Source organism: Sebastes fasciatus, chromosome 2 (assembly GCF_043250625.1).
Source record: "Sebastes fasciatus isolate fSebFas1 chromosome 2, fSebFas1.pri, whole genome shotgun sequence".
NCBI classification, from domain to species: domain Eukaryota; kingdom Metazoa; phylum Chordata; class Actinopteri; order Perciformes; family Sebastidae; genus Sebastes; species Sebastes fasciatus.
This window is the reverse complement of record NC_133796.1, coordinates 39,461,432-39,472,401: the sequence shown is the minus strand read 5'-3', so window position 1 is coordinate 39,472,401 and position 10,970 is coordinate 39,461,432. Positions and strand designations below refer to the sequence as shown.

General features: G+C 40.5%; 1 protein-coding gene and 1 long non-coding RNA gene across 3 annotated transcripts in view; one reads left to right on the top strand and one right to left on the bottom strand.

The window, feature by feature from the left end:
• The window catches only part of LOC141760622 (uncharacterized), a 210,709-nt gene that overhangs the window by 93,290 nt on the left and 106,449 nt on the right, over positions 1–10,970 (bottom strand). The gene's annotated exons all lie outside the window — the stretch shown is intronic.
• On the top strand, positions 4,580–10,803 carry c2h16orf87 (chromosome 2 C16orf87 homolog). Of its 2 annotated transcripts, none has more exons than XM_074623524.1 (4): positions 4,580–4,894; positions 7,979–8,083; positions 9,412–9,586; positions 9,857–10,803. In XM_074623524.1, exons 1-4 carry the CDS (start codon positions 4,829–4,831, stop codon positions 9,973–9,975), a joined length of 465 nt encoding a protein of 154 aa, XP_074479625.1. In that variant the 5' UTR covers positions 4,580–4,828; the 3' UTR covers positions 9,976–10,803. The 2 variants fall into 2 exon arrangements, with proteins under 2 accessions (XP_074479625.1, XP_074479634.1); XM_074623533.1 differs by having other exon boundaries at positions 4,581–4,894; positions 7,979–8,078; positions 9,407–9,586.

Below are 10,970 nucleotides of genomic sequence, written 5' to 3'. Positions count from 1 at the left end.
ACCTCTATGGCAAAATGAAAAAGGAACTTTCTGCTGAGACCAACGATGCCTCCCACAAGAGTCTGACAAACAGTTCCTGAGTTTGGCCATGCAGACGTGAATCTGTTTAGAAGTGATGCTCCTTTTTGTTACAGGCCACCCTCAGTGGCTCTCTTTGGTGTCCTCGGCATCCTCGGATATGGTCGACTGGCATGTCACCTCGATGCATTTTTCCATCTCCGTCTCTCTGTCTGGTGCAGCATTTCTTCAGAACCCCCCATCTCGTAGCTGGAGGGGTCGCTCAGTTGAAAAGGTTCTTGACTTAAAGTATTGCTTTAAAGTCTCTTTTCTTCACACTGGCTGGTATCACCAGCACGTCGTGAAAACAGTAGGGCTGTCTCAGCCCTCGGCATAGCGGCAAGGCGACAGAGTAGCAAGAGAGATGGTTTGGCAAGGCAGGTTCTTTACCCATATTCAGGTAGGCTGGATGACGATCTCAGCCTGGCGTGCGGTGCTGGGCCTCCGGTCCTCAGGACGGCGAGAAGCCTGGGTCCCCAGTCATGTTATTTCTCATCCCCCCCTCCTTCCCTGGCGTGAGGTGCTCACGCCCCCAGAGCAGAAGACTTCTTCTCCTTATCATTGGAGAAGGGGGTGCGGCGTTTAGTTGGCGGCAAAACAGCATTCTCCTCCCACCTAACAAATTATACTGGTTCTTTCAGTTAAACTTCTTTTGCAGGATTAATACTAGTTAGTTTGTTTCACATAATTAATTCTTCCATATTTGAATGGGCTTAATCTGCTACAAATAGAGATCAAACACTCAGGACATAAACCACTGAATAAAACTTAATCAATTGAATTAAAATGGATACACAAATTACAAGACACAGATAAACCTTGTTGTCCAAACATGTAGGTACAGACGTAGGCAAAGTTGTTGGTAACGTTCCGTTAAAGAGAGAAAAACCCACTTGAAACTGACAAAAGTAATAAATAAAAATTCACTGAAAATTAACTAATGAAAATCAGATATTGTTTTTGAATTATGGTTCAGCAGAATCATTTAAAAAAACAAACTAATGAAACTGGCCTAGACAAAAATGATGGTAACATTAACTTAATATTTTGTTGCACAACCTTTTGAGGCAATCACTGCAATCAAGTGATTACTGTAACTCTCAATGAGACTTCTGCACCTGTCGACAGGTATGTTGGTCCACTCCTCGTGAGCAAACTGCTCCAGCTGTCTCAGGTTTGAAGGGTGCCTTCTCCAGACTGCATGTTTCAGCTCCTTCCACAGATGTTCAATAGGATTTAGATCAGGGCTCATAGAAGGCCACTTCAGAATAGTCCAATGTTTTGTTCTTAGCCATTCTTGGGTGTTTTTAGCTGTGTTTTGGGTCATTATCCTGTTTGAGGACCCATGACCTGCAACTGAGACCAAGCTTTCTGACACTGGGCAGCACATTTCGCTCCAGAATGCCTTGATAGTCTTGAGATTTCATTGCACCCTGCACAGATTCAAGACACCCTGTGCCAGATGCAACAAAGCAGCCCCATAACATAACCGAGCCTCCTCCATGTTTCACATTAGGTACAGTGTTCTTTTCTTTGGATGCTTAATTTTTGCGTCTGTGAACATAGAGCTGATGTGACTTGCCAAAAAGCTCCAGTTTTGTCTCATCTGTCCAAAGGACATTCTCCCAGAAGCTTTGTGGCTTGTCAATATGCATTTTGGAAAATTCCAGTCTCGTTTTTTTATGATTTGGTGTCCTCCTGGGTCATCTTCCATTAAGTCCACTTTGGCTCAAACAGTGACGGATGGTGCGATCTGACACTGATGTACCTTGACCTTGGAGTTCACCTCTAATCTCTTTGGAAGTTGTTCTGGGCTCTTTGGTTACCATTCGTATTATCCGTCTCTTCAATATGTCATCAATTTTCCCATTGCGGCCACGTCCAGGGAGGTTAGCTACAGTCCCATGGACCTTAAACTTCTGAATAATATGTGCAGCTGTAGTCACAGGAACATCAAGCTGCTTGGAGATGGTCTTATAGCCTTTACCTTTAACATGAAGGTCTATAATGTTCTTTCTGATCTCCTGAGACAACTCTCTCCTTAGCTTTCTGTGGTCCATGTTCAGTGTGGTACACACCATGATACCAAACAGCACAGTGACTACTTTTCACCCTTTAAATAGGCAGACTGACTGATTACAAGTTTGAAGATACCTGTGATGCTAATTACAGGACACACCTTAGTTTAACATGTCCCTATGGTCAAATTATTTTACATCTTTTCTAGGGCTACCATCATTTTTGTCCAGGTCAGTTTCATTAGTTTTTTTTTTTAAATGATTCTGTTGAACCACAATTCAAAAGCAATGTCTGATTTCCATTAGTTAATTTTCAGTAAATTTTTATTTATTATTACTTTTGTCAGTTTCAAGTTATTTCAGTGACCATTGTGGGTTTTTCTCTCTTTAACGGAAGGGTACCAACAATTTTGTCCACGTGTGTACATATATATATACCAGATATATATATATATATATATATGTGATATATATATATATATATATATCACATATATCATATATATATATCACATATATCATATATATGCCCGTATATATATATATGATATATGTGATATATATATATATATCACATATATCATATATATCATATATACAGCTCTGGAAAAAATTAAGAGACCACTTCAAAATTATCAGTTTCTCTGGTTTTATTATTTATTGGTATGTGTTTGAGTAAAATTTAAATGTTTGTTATATTTTAGAAACTACTGACAACATTTCTCCCAAATTTCAAATAAAAATATTGTCATTTAGAGCATTTATTTGCAGAAAATGACAACTGGTCAAAATAACAACAAAGATGCAGTGTTTTCAGATCTGGAATAATGCAAAGAAAACAAGTTCATATTAATTTTTAAACAACACAATACTAATGTTTTAACTTAGGAAGAGTTCAGAAATCAATATTTGGTGGAATAACCTTGATTTACAATCACAGCTTTCATGCGTCTGGCATGCTCTCCACCAGTCTTTCACATTGCTGTTGGGTGACTTTGTGCCACTCCTGGCGCAAAAATTCAAGCAGCTCGACTTTGTTTGAGGGCTTGTGACCATCTATCTTCCTCTTGATCACATTCCAGAGGTTTTCAATGGGATTCAGGTCTGGAGATTGGGCTGGCCATGACATGGTTCTGATCTGGGGGTCCTTCATCCACTCCTTCACTGACCTGGCTGTGTGGCATGGAGCATTGTCCTGCTGGAAAAAACACTCCTCAGAGTTGGGGAACATTGTCAATTTAACATCTTTCTCTAAGTCATAATCGACAAAGATTTAATTAGTAGTTTTAGCTCATTCTTCATACTAGTCAGACATGGTTTAGTTTAGAGGTATCTGCATTTATGTATAAAAAATGTACTTAAAGGGACTGTTTGTAACTTCTTACATGTATAAATCATTGCGGGTCGGTGTCCCATGCGGTGTGGCTACACTGTTCAGACGAGACTCCAACACTAACTACATGGAAGCACCAAAACCTCTTGGTTGTATCTAATGAAGCCTGTCTGTTAAACAGTGTTGGCCGTGGTCGGAGGACGCGGGGGAGACCGTAGCTTTGGTCTCCAGGGCCGGAGTCTCTGCTGTACTCTGCTCCTCTGCTCCTCTGCTCCTCTGCCTGCCTTCACTCAGCTCGCTCCACCTCTACACGTGCATGCGCGCACACTCCACACTGCAGAAGAGTTAGTTTAGCTCTGAGAATATCTAGTGAATGTACAGTGGACGTTTGTGCAGAAATAACTGCTGCAGCTCCTCCAGACCAACAGAGGTTTCCCGTGTCTTGTGAAGTGACGGGGCTCCGCAGAGAGAAACGTTATCGTCTCCGACCAAAACTACGGTGTCTCCCCTGTTCCCTCCGGCCGCGGTCGGGAGGCTGAGGCAGGAAAAGCCAACACTAGGATCAGCAGTGATTCATGGAGAGACCTTCGTCTGGTCAGCTAACATTACTGCCAAGCAGCTGAAATATAGAGTGATATTGTGGTTTTAGCTGACGTGTGTCGCCTCACTGTTTTGAGCGATGCTCGTTCATGTCTATGTAGAGCGAGCACAAGCGCGAACAACAGGACGCTGACTGTCATTGACTTAACGGCCACAGGTGTCGCTGTTAACAAGCTTTTCTGATTCTGACAAACAGTCCCTTTAATAGTAGTAAAATATTGATAACAAAAACCAAATTCCGATTCACAGCAAAGATTCCAAATTTGACCGTTTTCTCAGTCAATGGTGACAGCTCAATCCCCTTGGGTTGTTGCCTGTCATGTCATGTCATTTCAGAAAAACTTCAGATGTTTTAAAGCCTGAAAACAGAGCCATGATGAGGTGCAGAAGTCTAGTTATCTCTCAGAACACTTGAATTGCAATATGCTGAAAGGTTATTATGGATTTTTTGCCCAATGATGCCAAAAATATACTGCCTACTGAAGCTTTAAGGGGATAGTTAACTCGTTTGGTTACCACTCGCCATAAAACAAGAACCAGAGACTGAAGAGTCTGCTATCTACCATTTTCCCCAGAGCACCTGAATGCAACACAGCAGCAGAAGGGCTCTCCCTGCGCATGCGCGTAGCCTCAGTGTTGTTGGTTCGTGGTGTTACTGTGATGTCTGTTAGTGTGTGTGTGCTCTCTAAAGGTGTGTTGTCATCTCGCCAGCTCGCCGTGTGTCTCCTGTCTGTGTGTGTTGGTGGACTCTGAGCAGAGCCGTGTCCGTCCATGTGTCGCATTCAGCAGCAGTAGCTACCAGACAGCTGGAGGACGGACTATGTCGACTAATAAAACAAAGAAAGTCAAAATGGCTACGAAATCCTGTCCTGAATGCGACCAACAGGTGAGAGGAAGACCCATGTTTCAGTCTGTACCGATGTTAATGGCGGTCCTTATGTTATGTAGGTGACTAGTCGATGTGACTAGAGCAGCTGTGATCTGTAGAGGAGGGTTAGGGTTAGTGGCAGGCTGGATCAGCAGCAGCTAAGGTTGATCAAGTTAACATTAACTGTTGGTTCTCTGTTCAGCACAGAGGACCTTCATGTTGTCTTTAAATGTCCCTCTGATCACATCTCTACTCCTATTCCTGCCTTTAGCCTCTTTGACTCGTGTTATATTATTAGAACTAGTTGTCTTCTCAAGAATAATAATGATAGTATAATATAATGTTAACTATTAAATAAGTCCAAACATGAAGCTGCCTGTTAGATAAATGACCCTTTCTATTGTAGATCAGTCAGATGTGTGGATATAGAAGCAGATGTGGGACATGGTGTCTGCTGATCTCTGAGTTGCAACAAAAATAACTTTGGTGATTTTGGTACCTTCAGAAGATAACATTTATTGCATATTTCAAGAACTCATTTGTTGTCTACATTGAAGTGATTTGTGTACTGTTTTAAAGGGACTCTATGTAAGAATCAGAAATGGCTTAACAGTGACACCTGTGGCAGTTAAGTCAATGACAGTCAGCTTCCTGTTGCTCACACACAAGGCTGAACGTGATTGACGGGCATCATGTTGATTAACGTTAGCAACATCAACAGCTAAAACCACAATATCACTATACATTTCACATGGCCCGGATTCTTCACATTAAAAGCAGTCTACAGGCTGACAGAGGAAACCCAGAAAGTCACAGACTATTTTTTTAGGTTAGGTTACAACCTGTCCACACATTGGCAATAAAAAATTATTTTAAAAAAAAGTGTAAAAACATACATACAGTCCCTTTAAATAAAACATAATTAGAAATATTGTTCCTTTTGACATCAAAATATGAGTTTGCATGCTAGCAAAAAGACCATCAATACAGTAGCTGCATAGTATGGTTGACAATGACATAAAGCATGATAAGCATGTATAGTTCAATATTATTATACTGTTAAATAGACAATAAATGTATATGTTTATCTTTTAATTAAATGTTTACCTGGTGGATTTAAAGGGGACAACACTGCCTTGGGTGGATTTATATCATATGTATTTTTTATGTCATGTGCGTAGAATAAAATATGAACCATAAATTCACAGATGTTTCCTTTAAGCCCACTATACTGTGTTTCAATGGGGATTTTCTCCCTTTTGACCTTTGAACCATTCTCCTCCCTAATTTTGACCTCACTTGATGAATCTGATCCATAATTCAGATAATTACTAGCCATACTTAAATATCAGTGATATTGCATGGGTTAATTCATTCTGGATAGGTCTATATTCTATCCTAACATAAGTAATATTTTGTTTAATCTTTATCAGACGAAGGTTGTGATATATGTAAATAGTAAAATAATCATTTAAAGGTCCCATATCGTGCTCATTTTCAGGTTCATACTTGTATTTTGTGTTTCTACTAGAACATGTTTACATGCTGTAATGTTCAAAAAACACTTTATTTTCCTCATACTATCTGTCTAAATATACCTGTATTCACCCTCTGTCTGAAACGCTCCGTTTTAGTGCATTTGCAACGGAATTGCGTAGCTAGGCAACAGTTTGGGTCCATGTTTACTTCCTGTCAGCTGATGTCATTCACATACACTGCAACAGAAAATAAACTTGGACACATTTCGGATGTTTACATTTAAAATAGTGTGAAATGGTCTAAATATTGTATATTTGTGACATCATCACAAATGGACAGAAATCCTAACGGCTTGTTTCAAACGCACAATTTCTAAATACGTCCTGTGTGTGTTTCTCTGTATATTGAGTGTTTTGATAGTTTAACAGTATTTATAAAGCACTTAAACCTGCTTTATAGACATGACATGAAAGACATGAAAATCTCACTTTTTACAATTTGGGACCTTTAACTAGTAATAATAATGGTCTTAAGTCAAAAACCTTCACATTTTCTTTGGGGAGGACCCCCACACCCAATCTATCTTATTCACTGTAGAGATTCAGAATGTGTCTCTTTATCCTGCTGTGTAATATGTAGGAGCATCCTGACTGGGACTCTGCTCATAAAACCTGAATGATACCCGACTATAGGCTCCAAATAACACAGGAATAACACTAAACACACCACCCTAACCCTGTTGGAATATTATTGGAGTATTATATGCCTACTATAGAAGATGCATAGCCCATGTATAATAATAATAGCAACAAAATCACATCTAATTATGACTGACACAGCATAACATGCTTAAAGAAATAATGAATAAATGGGAATAAGTCGCAAGAGATTGCGGATACCGGCCGATACACACGCCAACGTGTGAATAAGGAGAGTACCCGCACTTATTTTTCCCACTTCAAACACTGGTCTGTGGTAGAACACGAGAGAGAAACGTAAGCTGGGGAACCAGTAATGTTATAGCTGTGAACGTAGCACACACACAAACACATACTCGGTCTGTCGGACACTCTCTAACGTTACGCTGAACTGACGGAGTAGCCAGACAGACACACAGCTGACAACCTCTCAGCTAGACTAAAGGATGTGGTGGAGACAGTGGCTGCATGTGTCCTCAATAACACACGCAGCATCGAGGCTGCTAACTCTCCCTGTCAGGTGAACCGGGGACTCAGTTGTCTGTTGTGTTCATACCCTGCAGCTGAGGATAAATGATGGATTTAACCTGTTAGTGCATCGGCTTATCGTTGCAGCTGGGCGGCTTGTTAGGCACTACAACCACAGCACCGCTGCATGACACACACTAATCTTGATGGTTAATAATCTGTTAATGAGTGTGTGCTGTCGGTCAGAAACAAAAAAAATCAAAATTAGTATCCCTAATACCTTTCTTTTAGATCACATGACACCAGTTCCACATGTATGTGAGATATTGCATAATTTAACACATTTCTGCTGCTATATGAGCTGATTCTATTAGCTGTCCTGTTGTGCTGTCCTTTGGCCAAAGCCTTTAACAGTAACCTTCTGTATGTTTCCTGTTTCCTGTTTGATTCTCTCTAGATTCCAGTTGCGTGCAAGTCCTGCCCATGTGGTTTTGTGTTTATTAGCAGAAAACTCCTAAATGCCAAATTAAATGAGCGATCCTCTCCAGCCATAGCAGGTAAGGTTCAGCTCGTATAAAGCGAATGACTTGTGCCTGAAAATGTAGTTCAACACTGTGTTTAATGTTTGCTTGACTCTTCTAAATGTGTGATGTATCTACCTATCTACCTATCTACCTATCTACCTATCTACCTATCTACCTATCTACCTATCTACCTATCTACCTATCTATTAGGGGTGGGAAAAAAAGTCGATTCACCTCTGTATCGGGATTTTTTTTTTTACGATTGTGAAATTGATTTTTTTAATGCCAAATGTAAGTACTTGTACTCGGTCTGAAAAAAAGTGGTATTGGTGCATCCCTAGTTTTAATCACAGAAAGTTTGACATGGGAAACAGGAAACTACAGTTCTTAAGGGGGGTTGGCTCTCCTTGCTGCAGCGACACAATCCTGCCGACCCCTCTCTCTCTCTTCCTGCATTCTTTTGAAATCCACGTCTGTGACACTGACCAAAGGCAAAGCCTTCTTTTTATATTAATCACTTGGTAAGAGCTTGCCAGCCTACATATTATTTCTTTATTATACGTTATGCATATTATACGTCCCTAGAGACCTTAAACAGAATATCAGGTCAGACTAATGCCCTAGTTAATCCTTATATTGTTTTCACCGGCGTTGGTTTGTTTGTTTGTTTGTTGGATTGTTTGTCCGTTAGCAGGATTACTCCAAAAGTTCACGATGGATTTGAATTACATTTGTTGGAAGGGTGGAGTGTAGCACAATGAACAATCCATCATGATCTGGATTCAGGAATTTTTTTAAGAATTCCGATCAGCATTAAGACCACAGGGTATTTAACACATGCGCAGTGTAACGGATGACGCGTTGATGACGCATGACCCCGCCTTCTTCCTCCTTCTGAGAGCAGAGAAATACGTGTGAGGAGGTGTGTGCGGGAGCTGCTGGCCATCCGTGGTAAGAAAGAAAAAAGCGTCAGATGACGGGATGAGAGACAACGTAGTGTAACGTTATACAGACTCAACAAGGCTGCTGAATGAGAGAGGCATCCGCTGATACGTTACACGGAAACACACCGTGTTAACAATAAGCCCACCACCTCACGGTACCGCCAGCTGGGAGCTGGGATCTGTTTTTAAAGTCACGCACCTTGGTGGAGATCTGCGCTCTCTGAGGGCCATTCTAGTTATTTACTTTTTCTCTCTTTTTTTTGTTTCTTGTCTTCTCTTCCTCACAAGTATTGCAAATGCCACATTTGGTCTTATACTCACTGTAATCACCGTTTTTGAAATGAACAAATCAGACGTTAACCTGGAACCAGTCTAACCCACACATTATGTTTTTTTATTATCCATGTTCTGCTTCAGACAAGCTGGACTTTAAGCGGAGGAGGACGGAGCGAATTCGCAGAGAGAGGATAGACTCTTCTTTAACCAACGACATGGAGAACAGGAGACGATCCCGGGCCAACAGCCAATCAGATCCTATCCGGAGGGGACGGGGCAGACCAAAAACAGTGGGGCTGAAGAAACACGAAGAGGAGAAAGGTAAAAGAAGTGATTATTCTCAGTTTCCTAGGACAGGTCTCTTGTGATCAGGCCTGTTACAATAACTACTTTTGTTGGGCGATACATTGTCACAGAAATAAATGCCATTTAAAAAAAAAAAAGAAAAAAGAAAAAGATTGTCATTTGAAGACCATTTTATGCCACTGATATAATGATAATATAATAGCATAATAGTACAAGGACATACTGTATATACTGTATTGCCAATCTAAGTTTTCCGTGATTGATTGTGTGTTATTGTGTTCACAGAGAAACAAGAGAAGGAAGTGGATATTTACGCCAGTCTTTCGGACGAGAAGGCCTTTGTGTTTTCTGTGGCCTTGGCTGAGATCAACCGCAAGATCCTGGGTCAAAGACTCATCTTATAGATTTGGGCCCTGAATAACTGAATAACTTGAGAACCTATCATAGTAAAACTATCAAACGGCAAGAGGATGACCAAAGAGGGCAGAAGTGGCTGGAGCTGAACTCTGATCTGGATGTGTTTCTCTCAGATGATGGGATGAGATTCAGAAAGCTGCTGAAGCTTCAGACTGAAGTAGAGAGGCGTTGTCATCGGACGACATCACAGCTCTCTGGCACCTTGAACTCTACACCTACCACAGACATGCACACGTATGTTTCTATAGTATGGGTTGTGTGTTGTATTGACATAAGTTGTGGTTGATAGAACCAGGAAAAGAGGCATTGATGATATTTCCCAACTGTTTTAAAGAAATACTACATTCATCTGAGATAACTGTTATCAAGTGAACATCCCCCGTCGACAGTAGCTCTACATTCATGGAAGGGACCAAGACGTTTTGGTAGCTGTGTGCTTTCCTATACACTGAAGATGCGGTAAAGATGTTTTTCATTGTCATTGTTAAAGGATCTATAAGTAGTGTTGAGCACGTCGTAGAGCATCCTTCAAGCTTTCACTTCACTTACTGTATGTGTCCCTGAACGAGACGAGCTCTAAGACTGGGAAATGACCTTACAAGTATTAAAACCATATTGTCATGAATTACTGTTACGTACAGTACACACCGTGTATTCAGTAGTTACTTGTATAGACCAATTTCACAACTCAAGAAGACGGTGTCCAGCTTTCCTAGAATGATACAGGAAGTCAGAGAAACATGTCTCAAAATTGTGAGGTAGTCAATACTTTTACTTTGGAAATAAAATAAATGTAACGGTTATTCAATCAGCAATCATTGTTGGTTAATTTGATGTTCTGTTTGATGGGTCTGTCTGTCTGTCTCTCTGTCTGTCTGTCTGTCTGTCTATCTATGAGTAACTGTCTCAATCTTTGATCTTTTTTATTTTACTTATCTTATTTACTCATTTGACTTAATGTATTTTACTCTATTGTTATTCT

Excerpts from the sequence above, each read along its gene's own strand:
- c2h16orf87 (XM_074623524.1), top strand. The coding sequence starts at position 4,829 with ATGTCGACTAATAAAACAAAGAAAGTCAAAATGGCTACGAAATCCTGT. Across the intron at positions 4,895-7,978 it reads GTCCTGAATGCGACCAACAG|ATTCCAGTTGCGTGCAAGTC; the intron begins GTGAGAGGAAGA and ends GATTCTCTCTAG. Across the intron at positions 9,587-9,856 it reads GAAACACGAAGAGGAGAAAG|AGAAACAAGAGAAGGAAGTG; the intron begins GTAAAAGAAGTG and ends TTGTGTTCACAG.